We start from the raw sequence: 16078 nt of genomic DNA, 5'->3' as shown, positions 1-16078 counted from the left end.
CAGTGTCTAGCGGTGTCGCATTGACAATCGTGAATGCTTTCTGTAATGTTTCCGCCTCGGAAATATGTCTGTAAGTATTTTATGTTTACTATAACATATGGATGTGCACCATATGTTTACTTCTGTGGTGAAGGGTCAAATGTACAGAACTTAATAAGCTGTTGTGTTATAGAAGCAAGCCAATGCTTAGTTAGTGTCCTATGCTATACATATAATACTTGTGTATATAAGTGTATTGTGCAGTTTGTTGTATATTGAGGAGAGGTGATGCCGATCGATCGGGTCCGATCACGTCATTTTCAAAGTATCGGAATTGGCAAAAAAAAATCGGCCATGTTTTTTTAATATATATATATATATATATATATATATATATATATTTTTTTTTTTAATGAAATCGTTTTCTAGTTGTATTTAACGTTACAGACATAATATGTTACACTCATCCAGAGTCTTTAGTTTAGGCTTAAGGTGGGGTTATCAGATTTATCCCAATAACGGTGATAATTAATTTTTTTTTTTAAATGTATCACGTTAAAATATTTAACACAATTAATGCATGCACTGCATGACCCACTCACGCATTGTCGCGCTCAATCTGTGATGGCGCCGTTTTACCTATATAGAGAGATAAAAGGCAGCGTAAAATGAGTAGAGTGAATTTTGGCAGCCTTTGGAGCCTTTTTTTAATTGGCTAAAGCCTTACAATCCCTCTCCCTATGATTTGAAATATCATGGGAAGCACCTTATATTATTTCCCTACGCAGAGAAGATATATCAATTGGTAGCACTACGCACAGTCATGGTTCCACTTCCCATCATGTATTTGGGCATAGCCACAGTATCATTTACTGCAAGCTCAACAAATACACTAGATGGCAATATTTAGTCACAATATACAAAGGTCACAAGTCTTTCTATCCGTGGATCCCTCTCACAGAAAGAATGTTAATAATGTAAATGCCATCTTGAGGATTTATTGTCATAATAAACAAATACAGTACTTATGTACTGTATGTTGAATGTATATATTCGTCCGAGTTTTATTCATTTTTTTCTTAATGCATTGCCAAAATGTTTATGATCGGGAAAAATTATCAGGAATGATTGGAATTGAATCGGGAGCAAAAAAAAAAGGCAATCGGATCGGGAAATATCGGGATCGGCAGATACTCAAACTAAAACGATCGGGATCGGATCGGAGCAAAAAAACATGATCGGAACAACCCTAATATTGAGTATTGAATATGTGTATTTTTCTGTTGTACTTTCACATTATTAAGACGAGTGTCTTCCCATAAAAGCAAGAAAAGACCAAGCCTTGTGGTTTATGGAAGTGCATTCATTTTTAGCTGGCTATCAGGCAGTGAAAAAGTGAAACGCACTGTTTTGTTCATGTCATTATGAAAAATCTGGTGAGATCAAAGGGAAATCTATGTTGAATCCACCACTAGTTTCTTTTTTTTTTTTTTTGAAACCTCCAGGTGTTCAAAAACTCAGGTTATACATTTAAAAAATATATATTTATTATCGGTTATCGATATCGGTATCGGCTTTGAGGAGCGGGAAGTTATCGATATCGGTATCTGTTTCAAAAAATGGATATCGTGCACCCCTAGTTAAAATCTTTGTCATTGGAATTGCTTTTATCTTATCTTTAGCACAGGACTACTTTTTTCTTCTTTCTTTCAGAAAGAAAGCTGACCAATACGCGGGGTCTGAAAGGCAAATTGTTGTTGGATTATCTTTAAATACCCGCTACTTCTTGAGCAGAATTCTTGCTTTGTACAGGCTAATGCTCCTATTGTTCAAAGCTCAAAGGTGTGTAATAAACAACTAGCACATTTATATTTTGCATTTTGTTTTCTTACCGTACCGAAAATGAACCAAACCGTGACCTCAAAACCGAGGTACGTTTCGAACCGAGATTTTTGTGTACCGTTACACCCCAACTGTTTATTAGTTGTTTGTAAAAAAAAAATCCAAGAATGATTTCCTGACCAATGTATCGATCATCGTTGTATAGCCATATTGTCAGATAATCATTATGGTGAGCTTTGTATCGCAAATGGTATCGTATCGTGAGGTACCCAGAAGGTTCCCACTCTTACGATCGGGACATTCCTAATTGTTATTTTTCTTTGTTTACCATTCTTTAAATATTTTGTTGTTCCAGTTTTCTTTGACAGTGTAGTTAAGTGGCTTTTTACTTCAATTGCAGCGACTTTGGAAGTTAGAAATAGGCATGTGTGACCTAACGCTAAGCTTTTAAAGAACTCAGTTTCACAGAAATGCATGTCGCCTATTATTAATATCTACAATAACACACTTTGTGTCAGCAAACGGCCCAGTAAAACCACCCCTGTTGAGTCAGATCTTTAAAAGTCTTTAAAGAAGGTTCTTAAGGGTGTTGGATTTCTTTCAAGATGACTGCACGTCTATCAAATAAGAGCAGTGTGTCTGATAATGGGCTGCTTTTTAAAGATAAATTAGGGCAATTATTTGACCAGCAGGGTGGCGCCGGCCGGTACAGACAGCCTCGTGCATTAAAATGAAGTCTTTTTGTCCTGGTGTCCTTTACAAAGTCACCAAGTAGCTAATTTTGGAAAAGAAATGTATTTTTGCTGGCAAGGATGGTCATTTAGGACAGGATTTGGATTAATACCTCCCTCAGGGGTCTGAACCTTAGCTTTTCTCGATAATTCATCTTTTGCAGTGTGGGAGCTGCTGGGCGTTTAGCGTGGTGGGCGCCGTGCAAGCGGCCAGCGCCATAGCGGGTGCGTCGCTGGAGGAGCTCAGCGTGCAGCAAGTCGTCGATTGCTGCTTTCCAAATGAAGGCTGCAGTGGAGGATCCACGACGAAAGCTCTGCTCTGGTTACAAACGGTGCTTTGAACTTTTGGGGAAAAGAATCATCCCCAGAAGCAGTTTTAGTTGAAGAAGAATAATAAATATGTCTTTAAAAGCCTGCCATATAACTCGAAGGAAAACAGAGATTTTGGTTTGGTGGTAAAAAAAGTAATCTAAAAAAAAATAATCTCAAGAACCAATTCCCTAATAGGCTCAGGAAATCTAAGAATTCGATCTGAAAATAATCTAATACTTCAACTCAAAAATTGGAATTTTTTTCATCGGACATGTTACATGCGTATCATCACATGTTCTCATTCCCACAGACCAGAGTGAAACTGGTGCCACAGTCAGAGTATCCATACAAAGCCAAGAATGGGATGTGCCAGTTTTTCTCCCAGCCTCAAGAGGGCGTCACCGTGAGGAACTTTACTGCTTACAACTTCAGGTATAAAAAAAAAAAAAAAAGATGTTTTTCCTGCAACGTTAAGGCAATAAAAGATTAAAAATTAACACCCCCATATGCACGAGTTAAGAAGAATATCCGAGAAGTTCAAGGACAGGGGAGGGTCTAGGACATGTGATGTTTGCTGTGTCAACACAGATATTGATCAGTCAGTAGCGCACAGGGCTTAACAAGTCATAGGTCAACACTTGTTGGAGTGGGATTGGTTGTTGAGGTATAAAAATAAATAAATAAATGCATTCACATATATACATTTTGTTCATTCGCACCTCCCAGTCAAATTGGACGTCTAGCGCCGTCAATGGCACAGAAAGATAAGCATTCAAAGCCTGTCTTCTCCCAGTGTAAATGAATTGGATATCTATCGTAATCAATGAGGTCACTTCCTTGTTGATTCTAGGCTAATTACAGGTAACTTCCTCAGGGTACCCGCGGGATATTAAAAGTATTAAAAAAGCATTGAATTTAGTTTTCCATTATTAAAGGTATTAAAAGCATTAAATTAGCTGTCGCAAGTCTGGAATTTTTTCACAGTGGTTTTAATTTTCAAGATCATCTCAGTGCAACCTAAATTACATCCGTGACGAAGTTTTTTTTTTTTTTTTAAATCCAAGATGACGCGTAGAATTTTTACGATGCGCTGCACCTCGTGCGTACGCGCCGTTAGCATCATTAGCATCAACAGCAGGTAATCGCACAGTACTGTGTGCTAACGCAAGGAACTGCTCAGATGCCTTAGTTGTTATGTTCGACGAAAGCCTCAACAAGACAACCAAGTCCAAACAGTTGGACCAGCATGTGAGGTCTTGGATCGGCGACCAAGTCGCATCTAGATACTTTGGGTCGCAGTTTATCGGTCATACGAAGGCAGTGGACCTGCTTAACATTTCAAAGTAAGTTTCCAATTTCTCCAATTAAAATGTGTTAGATGCAATAATGTATTTCTGCACGGTTTGCCTTTCGAATGAATGTGAATTTCGCAGTTTTAACTCAAGAGTTAGCCATGTTCCATGGGGTATTAGCAGGTGCACTAGCCTTAGCATGGATAAACCGGAGTAGTCGATTCACCATCACTCTCAGATACACAACACGGTTGACACTGTCTATTATTGGAACGAGTGCAGGATAACGTACTAACGTTGATCTGAATATTATGGCATGGTGATAGGCAAATTATAATGTAGGTGATAGTAAAACACCTCCTGGTATATTTAAATGTTTTTCTTGATTGAATAAGAGTATGGATTTTCTCTATCTGATTAAAATAAATGTCTTCAATAGCTAACAAAGGATTAACAGGTGTTTTTTATACTTCTTGTAATGTGATTAGAAAAAAACAATTACCCAGGGAAATGGTCATGTGTAGTGGCTGTTTTTTAAACTTTCACTGCCAATTGCAAGCACTTTACAGTTAAGGTGGCCAACTTGACAATCACCTACCTACCAACTTGACTAGGTCCTCTTAAAAGGGAAACCTGTTGTATTGCAAATGTAATTTCTGATGTTGCTTTACAATAATAGTGTGAAATCCATTTTATCCTGGGGAAAAAAAATTCTGAAAGACCTTATATTTAAATGTGTTGTAATTGTATCTTCAATAAATGTGCATTCTTTTGTCAAACACACTTAGTAATTGAGGTTAAATTGGATGGTCAGTGCTTTATTTTTTTAATATAATTCAATATTATCTAAATAATGGGTGCGAGAAAAGTATTAATTTTCAGTTGAAATGGCATTAAAAAAGGTTTTAAAGTCTTGAATTTCGATTTATCAATCCTGGGGGGACCCTGCTTCCTGCACATTTGGGGCTTTCCAAGCAGCAATGGAACAAATGTAAACACGGCCTGGGTCCGATTAGCATAAACAGGATCCCCGAGTGGACTATCCAACGGGGTGTGCTTGTGGACAATTATTTACGGGCCCCTCCACAATGTGGGGTGCAAGTGGAAATGTTTTTGCGGGCCCTTGCAGACAGCTGGCCGAGATACTTTAACACTTGAACACTATATTAAGCTCTGTGCAACATCTTGCCTTTCTGTTTGACCCTCCCTTTGCCCAATCACGGCCACTTTACGCCCGCAAACCGGACCTCTTAGGCGCCCAGGCCCGAGTGCCGTCACAAACAGTGGCGGACTTGGCAATTTTGGGGCCTAAGGCGAACATATCCAGGGGCCCTCTTCATGGGTCAGGAGTTAAAAAGGTGAGAAGGGTGTGGAGGAAATATGTTCTGGTACACTAGGGCTGTCCTAAACGACAAATTTTCTCCTGATTAGTCAGCCGACTAGTTTTACGATCAGTCGACGAATCTAATATATATATATATTTTTTTACTAATTTAGCAATGACATTTTTGTTGACGCTTATTAATTCCCAAAACCATTTTGGAACACTTAAATTCTTTATTAAAGTAATAATAATCATGTAAATAACAATAATTAATCACAAATAAACAATGAGGCATTTACCGTAATAGTGCAAAAGAATGGAAAGTAAACAGATTCAGAACACTGACTTTGCCTTTCCAACATTATTCAAAACAATTCATTAAACAAATTCTAGCATTCTACATATTCTACATTCTAGCATATATAATAGTAGTATAATAATTATACTAATTATTCATTTGCCAATCATATTCGTCATAAAGAGTGTCATTTGAAAGCTATTCTTAGTGTAGAATCTGTATTCTGTAGTATTTACTCTACATATTATAATATTAAGTCTGATGTGGGATTAACTCCAGAAATTGTTATTTATATGATGAACATGACTTGCTTTTATTTTGAAATGTTCACCGGAGGTACGTTCGCTAAACCGCTAACCGAAAGCTTTACACTCCTTAAAAAAATATTCTTCGTCATTGCTTGTGGTGTCACTAATAGATTTGATTTTTGTTTTCGTTAGCAAATGCTGTTAACCAGCTGTTGAGTGTTATTGTATGACTGATTGGAACTGTACTGCATTGTTTCGCCACAGGGTGTGCTGTCGTGTATTTTATGTTCGGTGTGAAGAAGAAGAAAGTTACACGAGGCATTAGCGGCCTGTTCTCAACGTCTCCCTCTGCAATTTGGCTCTCATGGAGAGCACGTTCGCTCATGTGTTCAAAATAAACGACGTGCAAAGTAGCAAGTGAGCTGTAAAAATAGCGAGCTTAGTGGCGTGAAAAACGTGGGAGAGCTAAGTGAAGCTAACGAACAGCTAAGCGATGCGAAGCTAAACGGCGCTAAATGAAGCTAAGCGACTTATACTCAGTCCGTCGTCGTGGAACAGTCCATTGTAGTGCGTGTGTGTGTGGGAGAGATAATATAAATGTAGCATTCAAGTTGCTTTGTTTTTTGTTTTGTTATTTGTTTGTTTGGTATGCTGACATAATTATACATGACGAATAATTGGGGGTGCTGCTGACTCCGGTGCCCCAAGCCCTTGCTCGTTGGGGCAAGGGCCGCTGGTTTGGGGCCCCAAGGCGATCGCCTACTTCGCCTGAATAGTAGATCCGCCTATGGTCACAGCTCCAGCACCCCCTTGAATTCTGCCCCTGATTCTGGGTACACTCCATTTTGGATCACATTCTGGAGATTTGGCGGTTTTACAAGTCACTTCCTATTGTTATTGGGTCATTTGTTCCATAATGGACATTAAAACAGGGATGTTTTTCCAAGTTTGGTAAGACCGTAGTCACAGACTTCACCATCAGTTGACAAGACGGCTCTTGCAAACATTGCGCCACGCCTTCCCGTTGGGGGCCGACCCAGGCAAAAGTGAGTTGGCTTTCACTGTGATAAACTGAAACACATGCTGCGTTCAAACGCAGGATTTAGCTGGGAAAAGGATGAATGTTTTACTGCATACAAGCAGGCAGGAGTGTCTCAAGACTCATTTGGTCAAGGATTCAAGCTAATTATTACATAAAAGCATGCACTTTGAAATGTTGTGAAAAAAATGCATGGAAAAAATTAGCCTAACTTTAACTTGAAATATTTACGTAAAATGAATGATAACTGCCCGGTTTTTGTTTTTAACCAACAATCTAGACTCTTTTATGGTAATATCTACAGTATACTGTAGAAATTCCGGGATTTATTTATTGACAAGAACTTTCAACTTAAAAAGCTTTTTTTATTTTGTGACGGCCGCCACGTTAGATTTTGTATCTATACACAAAAGCGTAACTTATCTTGAAATATTTACGTAAAATGAATAATAACTGCCCAGTTTTTTGCTTTTAACCAAGAAACTAGACTGTTTTACGTTAATATTTATAGAAATTCCGGGTTTTACGTATTTATCAACAAGAACTTTCAACTTAAAGTTTTTTTATTTTGTGACAGCCGCCACGTTAGATTTTGTATCTATACGCAAAAGCATAACTTATCTTGAAATATTTACGTAAAATGAATAATAACTGCCCAGTTTTTTTTTTTTGCTCTTAATCAAGAATCTAGACTGTTTTATGTTCATTTCTATACAAATTCCGGGATGTAGCATTTATTTACAAGAATTTTAGTAAAAAGCTCTTTGTTATGTGATGGCCGCCATGTTGTATCCATACACAGTAGCGTAACTTTACATTCAAATGATCAGGTAATATTCGGCCAGTTGCCTGTTTTGTGACCAAGAAGTGGTAATTTAGACATTACTGCGTCCATACAAAAATATATCGCTTTTAATGTGTTTTATTTTATGTAAAATTTCAATCTAAAACCGACGAGGGCCAGATAGCCGGCAAGACGTTCTGAGGCATTAGTGACATCATAATTCAACCTAAATAAGTTGTGCTTGTACATAGAAAAATGCAAATGTTGCTTTTGTGGAGTAAAACTAAGATGACTCTGCATAATTCCCTCAAGTATTAAGTTTCTGATGTGAAAATTGAGTGATTTATTAGGTGTTGAAAACCTCCACTAAATAAAAAAGGTTGCTATTTTGGGCAAAAATGTATATATTTAATGTTAAATATTGCTATTGATCCTGTAAATATTATCTTTGCAAATGGGGATTTTTGTACATCAAGCGTAAAAAATTTTGAGTTTTATAGCCATTTTAAGTTGTATAAAAAATAATCGGGATTTTTTTAGGTAAGACTTTGAATATTTTTTAAATCGCTGCTAATGGAGACTCATACAGTGGGGAGAACAAGTATTTGATACACTGCCAATGGGTTTTCCCATTGGCAGTGTATCAAATACTTGTTCTCCACACTGTATATGCATAAGGGAGGTGCCTGTTTCGGTTTTAGGTTGCTAGCAGTTTTGTTTTTTGAAAATATTTGAAATTTAAGTAATTGAAAATAGGCCCCCTACGGATCGGCCCCGTGTCCCGTCAACTGATAGTGAAGTCAATGCCGTAGTTTTTTGGCAAAAAACTGTAAACCATTTTATGGACCTTTTTCCCAGATTTTTTTAATGTGTAAATTTTTTTACTTAGATAATAAATGTAGGATGTGATACGTTTTGAAGTTTTTGCCATTGGAAATAAATGGGGTTATTTTTGGTTGGGAAAATAAATAAATAAAACGTGTGTCTGCCGTTATCGTAAAAAAATTCTACAGGGAAAAAGATATGAAAATACTACGCGGATAGCTTTGCTTTATCAAACATCCCCACTAGGGATGGGAATCGAAATCCGATTCCAATTCGGAACCGGTTCCTAGTGTTTCGAGGCCTCGACATCACAATGAAAAAGCCTTAACGATCCCTTTAACGAGTCCTGAAGACGCATATTGCGTCGTTACTGTCTTGTTGTCCAAACACATCAAACTAGCATGGCGCCAAGAACCACCCGCTCCAAAGTTTGGCTACACTTTACCTTGAAAGAGGGTGAAAATGAATGGTTACGATGGTTTAGCACGAGCATTGCAGCTGTAAACATAACAATGACAGCACGTAGGTTCAAACGCTCGAAAGTGTGTCTTCACTTCACGAGGAAAAATGACAACAAAACGACTTACAATCATTGCAAGGTGGAGATAACTGCATCGGGAGGGAATAGACTGCACTGTCCTCACAGAGACAGCTATACAGCTAGCTAAACTCCGAAATGACGATACAGAAGACGTTGGTATAATTTGCTGACTTTATTCAACCATCACTTGAAGAGTCAAACTAAAAATGAAACAAATCAATTTTGTCCCCAATAACAAACAGGTTTGCATCAACGTAAATCAGCGATGATTAGCGGCTAATTCAGTAATAACAAAGCAGTTAGCATGCATTCGCTAGCATTAGCACATCGTTCAAACCACTACACAACTGGATTTAAGTGTCCGATCGCGAGTGGAAACACACAACAACAACACAAAAGATGATACATACAGGCATTGCCTCTGTCGATATTTTACAAGCATTAACAAAGAACGTAGGGTTGCAGCAGTGCTTCCCTCTCTCACTAACTCGCTCACTTGCTTGGATGCGGCATTTCTTCTTCTTCACGTGAGCGCGTTCTTCTTCGCGTGAGGAAGCGCAAGGGCGCCCCCACTTGAGCGTGAAAGCACCACAAAAACTAAAAGGCATGCATTTCAATATACTGGTAAATACTACTTTAACAGGGGTCCCCAAACTACGGCCCGCGGGCCGAATACGGCCCGCCCCGACATTTGGTCCGGCCCCCTGAACAATACCAGAGAGCATTTTGAATTTTTTTTTTTTTTTTTTCTCAATCGTGTTAATTATTTTCTGGCCTTTTTCTGTGAAGAACTCAGAGAGGGTTATTTGGTTATTATCTATTTGATTAATAGTGTTATTTTTATTAATTATTATTATATTATTATTTTTATTTTATTTACTTTTGTTCCGTCAAATATCCAGAAAGGGTTATTTGATTGTGGCATTCTGAAAAACAATAATTTTTTACATTTAGGCACTCCTGCAATTGTCACACTTTTTCTGTTACAAACTGACCCCGGCCCCTCATCAGAGAAGGGAAAAGTTATGCGGCCCTCACTGGAAAAAGTTTGGGGACCCCTGCAAGTTTAACACATATTGCTAACGGCGGACCAACGACCTATATGCCAATATATACCAATATTTTTTATTTCTGTTACAAAAATGTTTTAGTAAAATGTTACATTCTTGTGCATTTGCCACTTATTGCCACAGTTAATATTGAGGCTTTGGGCCTCTTTTGACCTAGTTGTGAGTTTTTAAGGTTGTGACTTCTGATTAAACAAACTCAATGCCAATCAAAACATTTGTTCTTCTTTTTCCCCAAATTAGAATCGATAAAAGAATCGATAAAGAATCGAATCGTTAATCAATATCGATAATGGAATCGGAATCGTAAAAATCCTATCAATTCCCATCCCTAATCCCCACAATATGGCAATCCTTTCCAGCAGGAATAATGTTGTTTCTGCTCTTCTGCTCCCTCTAGCGGTCAGGAGGAGGCAATGAAGGCAGAGCTGGTGGCACGAGGTCCTCTCTCTGCCCTCGTGGATGCAGTCAGTTGGCAGGACTACTTGGGAGGAATCATCCAGCACCACTGTTCCAGTCATTGGCCCAACCACGCAGTGCTCGTGGTGGGTTATGACACCACCGGTATGCCAGTCTACACCCAATGAACATGTTTGAATCTTAAAACTTAATGTATTTCATTAAATAATGTTTGATATCTAATTTCCTTTAGTAATAAAGTTTTAAATTCAATAATTGTATTTATATTTTTCCATCATAATTTAACCGTTTTATGTACATACCTTTGTTTTATTATCATTCCAGATTTGGGGGGTATTTTGGCATGATTTATTTATGGACTTATGGCACTTATGTACAGTACAGGCCAAAAGTTTAGACACACCTCATTCAAATGAAGGTCCCAATATTGATAAAGCAATAATTTCCACTCGTTAACCCTGAAAAGGCATACCTATGAAGTCAAAAACCATTTTAGGTGACTCCCTCTTGAAGCTCATCAAGACAATGGCTAGAGTGTGCAAAAAAATAAACAGCAAAGGGTGGCTACTTTGAAGATACTAGAATATAATACAGGTTTTTTGTTATTTAGTTATTTTTGGGCAAGTACATAATTCTACACGTGTTCAGTCATTGTTTTATTACCTTCAGTGAGAATTTACAATGTAAATAGTCACGAAAATAAAGAAAATGCACAAATGAGAAGGTGTGTCCAAACTTTTGGCCTTAACTGTATATATACATATATCTTTTTAATATTTAAACAATATTAACCAATATTTTTTTTTTCCAATCGCAGTTCATATCAAAAGTATTTACCCAGCCTCTTGCCACTTGTAACCTGGGTATTGCTCTTGCATGCCCAGAAGCGATCCTCGTAAAGATAATGAAGGAATGAATAATTGAAGTTAATTTCATTAGAATATTATTAAATTTTAAAATAAATGATCCATGTTTATTTGTGGAAGTTTTACTTCTATTTTGGTACTTGTATTTATGAACCACATTTTGAAACTTTTATAATAGGATTTCCCCCCCCCCCAAAGTAGCTCAAATTGAGTTCAAATGTACTTATTTCACACTTGTACCAGAGCGGAAAAAGACAATCTTATTTAAACACTTGAAAAAACAAGCCAAGAAAGCCTGAAATGAGCACCATCCTTCAGGGGAGTTGCTATAAATGCATGTCTCCCAAGGCCAAGTATGACCATTAAATACAAAAGAACATAATGCAAATGTAGAATCGACTTTCTTTTTTAGTTTCCCCCGCATTTTATCCACTATTGATGTTGTAAACGTAATCTTCGCTGCAGAGTTCTGAGTAAAAAATGATTTGTCCCATCATTAGTATTCAATTGTTGGCCTCTTTGGATGTTGACTATGTTGTAACATCAAGGTGTAGTTATATCATCACAATGTTATGTAATACTTGCGAGTACATTGCTGTGCTTTACGAGTAGGGGCCACCGTCTCTGTTGGGATGTTGAAACTGTTCTGTGCAATTAAAGTTTAGGAAAGGCTTATTAGAAGAATTATATATTAAAGGATGTATGATGGGAAATGTGGGGGGTTCTTATGCGATGCCAAAAGTGGGTGTGTGGCTTTGTCATTGAGCCCAAACTATCCTAAAGCCTTTGTTTTGACTTATTTTGTGGGGTAATTTATACCTTTTTAAATAAAGTTTTGGCATTATCCAAGATCAGCTGTTCCCAATTGTTGACACCACACTTCCCATTTGACAAGTTAAAGTAGCAAATAAAAATGTACACTAAATTGGATATCTTCGTATTTGACTTTCCCCAACAATATCAACACGTTCAAAGTCTTGACGGTTGGCAGATACCTAATTTTCCCATGTGCTGATCCTTAAAATAAAAATGAGACAAAAACAGAAAATCAGGCTCCAAGGATTGATAGATAATGGCCTATGCTACATAGCTACCAAGTTTTAAGATGATTAGTTCACAAATAACGGAGGAGTAGGACTTCAAAGTTAGTGTCCACAAGAACAAGAAATAGAAGAACAACAACTGCTTGACTAGTGACTTGGCGGGCTTTCAGCTGTGAGTAATGAAGCATTTGGGATGCTTACAGACAATTGGACTCGAGTCACAGGGACTCGGACTATATATGCATAGATTCGGCGACTTGCAAATCGACTCGGACTTGAAGAAAAAAACGCAGATGCGCATTTGACTTGGTTGGGCTGGGAGAGTCCGAGACTCATGACTCGAGTCCACTTGGGAGGCAATAAATCAAGACTCGGTTCGACTTGACTCATGAGACAATGACTCGAGACTCGACAAACTGACTCAAAAATCTTGAATCGTAGATTGCTTCCCACCTGCCAATGATCCGTTTGGTCGCCTTGGCCACTCTCGCCAAGGACCATTATGGCAATCAAAAATCAGTCAAATTCTCTTCAATCTATACTCCGTTTTTTTTTTTTTTTTTTTTTTTCATTTTGCATTGACTTACATTGACAGTACGGTTTCACTCAAAGATAAACCAGAGTGCTTTGTGGGTGGGCTGGGTAACAGGGGTGCTAGCCTTGACTAACGTGTGACTCGACTCGACACGACTCGACAACCTTTTGACTTAACACAACTCATCTTTACAACCTTTGACTTGACACAACTCGTCTTTACAACCTTGTGTCTCGGCTAGACTCGAAATGACCTCGAGACTCGACTCGACATAACCTCATGACTCAACTCAACTTGACTCGTGAGACAATGACTCGAGACTCGACAATGACTCGAGACTCAACAAAACTTGACTCGAAAAACTCTGATCGTAGATTGCTTCCAACCTGCCAATGATCCGCTTGGCCGCCTTGGCCGCTCTTGCCACGCCCTCGCGGAACATCATGGCAATCAAAAATCAATCAAATTCCCTGCAGTCTATACTGCATTTTTTACAGTGACTTACATTAGGTTTCTCTCAAACATAAACCTGAGTGCTTTGTGGGTGTGCTGGGGAACAATGGTGATGACCTTGACTAACATGTGACTCGACTCGTCTCAACAACCTTTTGAGTTGACACGACTCGTCTTTACAACCTTGTGTCTCGGCTCGACTCGACATGACCTCGAGACTAGACTTGACATAATGTCATGACTCGACTCAACTTGACTCGTGAGACTTTGACTCGAGACTCGACAAACTCACTCAAAAAACTAGATCGTTGATTGGTTCCTGCTTGGCAATGATCCGCTTGGTCGCCTTGGCTGCAATAGCCACGCTCTCACGGAACATTATGGCAATCAAAAATCTGTCCAATTCTCTGCAATCTATACTCCGTTTTTATTTTGCATTGACTTACATTGACAGTACGGTTTCACTCAAAGATAAACCTGAGTGCTTTGTGGGTGGGCTTGGGAATAATGGTGCTAGCCTTGACTAACGTGTGACTCGACTTGACTCGACCACCTTTTGACTTGACATGACTCGTCTCTTCAACCTTTCACTTGACACGACTTGTCTTTACTACCTTGTGACTCGGCTCGACATGACCTCGAGACTCGACTCGACATAACATCATGACCCGACTCAACTTGACTCAAGAGACATTGACTTGAGACGCGACAAAACTGACTCAAAAATCATGGATCGTAGATTGCTTCCTACCTGCTAATGATCCGCTTGGTCGCCTTGGCCGCTTTCGCCGCCCCCTTGCGGAACATCATAGCAATCAAAAATCAATTAAATTCCCTGTAATCTATACTGCATTTTTTTATATTGACTTACATGAGGTTTGCCTCAAACATAACCCTGAGTGCTTTGTGTGTGGGCTGGGGAACAATGTTGAAGGCCTTGACTAACTTGTGACTCGATTTGACTCGACTCGAGAACCTTTTGACTTGACACGACTCGTCTTTACAACCTTGTGACTCGACTCGACATGACCATGAGACTCGACTCGACATAACCTCATGACTCGACTCAACTTGACTCGTGAGACAATGACTCGAGTGAGCTGGGGCACAATGGTTATGGCCTTGACTAACATGTGACTCGACTCGTCTCGACAACCTTTTGACTTGACATGACTGGTCTTTACAACCTTGTGGCTCTGCTCGACTCGACATGACCTCGAGACTCTACTCGACATAACCTCATTACTCGACTCAACGTGACTCGTGAGCCAATGACTCGAGTGGACTGGGGCACAATGGTCATGGCCTTGACTAACATGTGACTTGACTGGACTCGACAACCTTTTAACTTGGCACGACTCGTCTTTACAACCTAGTGACTCGACTCGACATGACCTTGAGACTCGACTCGACAAAACCTCAAAACTCGACTCATGAGACAATGACTCGAGTGGGCTGGGGCACAATGATGATGGCCTTGACTAACGTGATTCGACTTGACTGGACTCGACAACCTTTTAACTTGGCACGACTCGTCTTTACAACCTTGTGACTCAGCTCGACTCGACATGACCTCGAGATTCGACTCGACATAACCTCATGACTTGAGTCGACTCGACATAACGGTTATGGCCTTGACTAACATGTGACTCGACACGTCTCGACAACCTTTTGACTTGACACGATTGGTCTTTACAACCTTGTGGCTCTGCTCGACTCGACATAACCTCATTACTCGACTCAACGTGACTCGTGAGACAATGACTCGAGTGGGCTGGGGCAAAATGGTGATGGCCTTGACTAACATGTGACTTGACTGGACTCGACAACCTTTTAACTTGGCACGACTCGTCTTTACAACCTAGTGACTCGGCTCGACTCGACATGACCTCGAGATTCGACTCGACATAACCTCATAACTCAACTCAGCCTGACTCGACATAACCTCATTACTTGAGTCGACTCGACATAACCTCATGACTCGACTCAACTTGACCCGAAATAACCTCTTGACTCGAGTCAACTTGACTCGATATAATCTCGTGACCCGAGTCGACTTGACAACAGGTAAGACTCGGGACTTGTGACTCTGATCATAGTGACTTTTGCAGTTGTCTGGATACTTCCAAACCACTTGTTGTATATTAGTGCATCTATTTAGTGTTTCTCTTGGATTTGGCCACTGTTTGCAAGTATTTACTCAAAGCAATTATGCAACCTTTCACATGCCAAGTTGTTCTGTACTCTGGAAATAATTGACTATGCTGTTTGTTGTTTTTCATTAGGGGCAATACCTTTCTGGATAGTACAAAATTCCTGGGGCACAGACTGGGGAAGCCAGGGTTATGCTTACGTCAAAATTGGCAGCAACCTTTGCGGTGAGTGTAAACATGGACTTTGGCTTTTTTTTTTCAATGTTCTTGCCATAATTTTTATCAAGCCCTATGGGATCGACCTTAATATTTCCTTTGCCTCGTGT

The 16078-nt window shown here is 39.2% G+C and overlaps 1 protein-coding gene across 1 annotated transcript in view; it reads left to right on the top strand.

The window, feature by feature from the left end:
• ctso (cathepsin O) overlaps nt 1–16078 on the top strand; it is a 28252-nt gene that overhangs the window by 11152 nt on the left and 1022 nt on the right. The window contains exons 4-7 of the mRNA XM_057850389.1: nt 2717–2884; nt 3175–3296; nt 10683–10846; nt 15885–15977. Coding sequence (XP_057706372.1) covers nt 2717–2884; nt 3175–3296; nt 10683–10846; nt 15885–15977 — 547 coding nt within the window. The remainder of the gene's footprint in view (nt 1–2716; nt 2885–3174; nt 3297–10682; nt 10847–15884; nt 15978–16078) is intronic.

Source organism: Corythoichthys intestinalis, chromosome 11 (genome assembly GCF_030265065.1).
Source record: "Corythoichthys intestinalis isolate RoL2023-P3 chromosome 11, ASM3026506v1, whole genome shotgun sequence".
Classification (NCBI taxonomy): Eukaryota; Metazoa; Chordata; class Actinopteri; order Syngnathiformes; family Syngnathidae; genus Corythoichthys; species Corythoichthys intestinalis.
The sequence above is the reverse complement of the archived record's forward strand: the minus strand, read 5'-3'. Positions and strand labels throughout refer to the sequence as shown.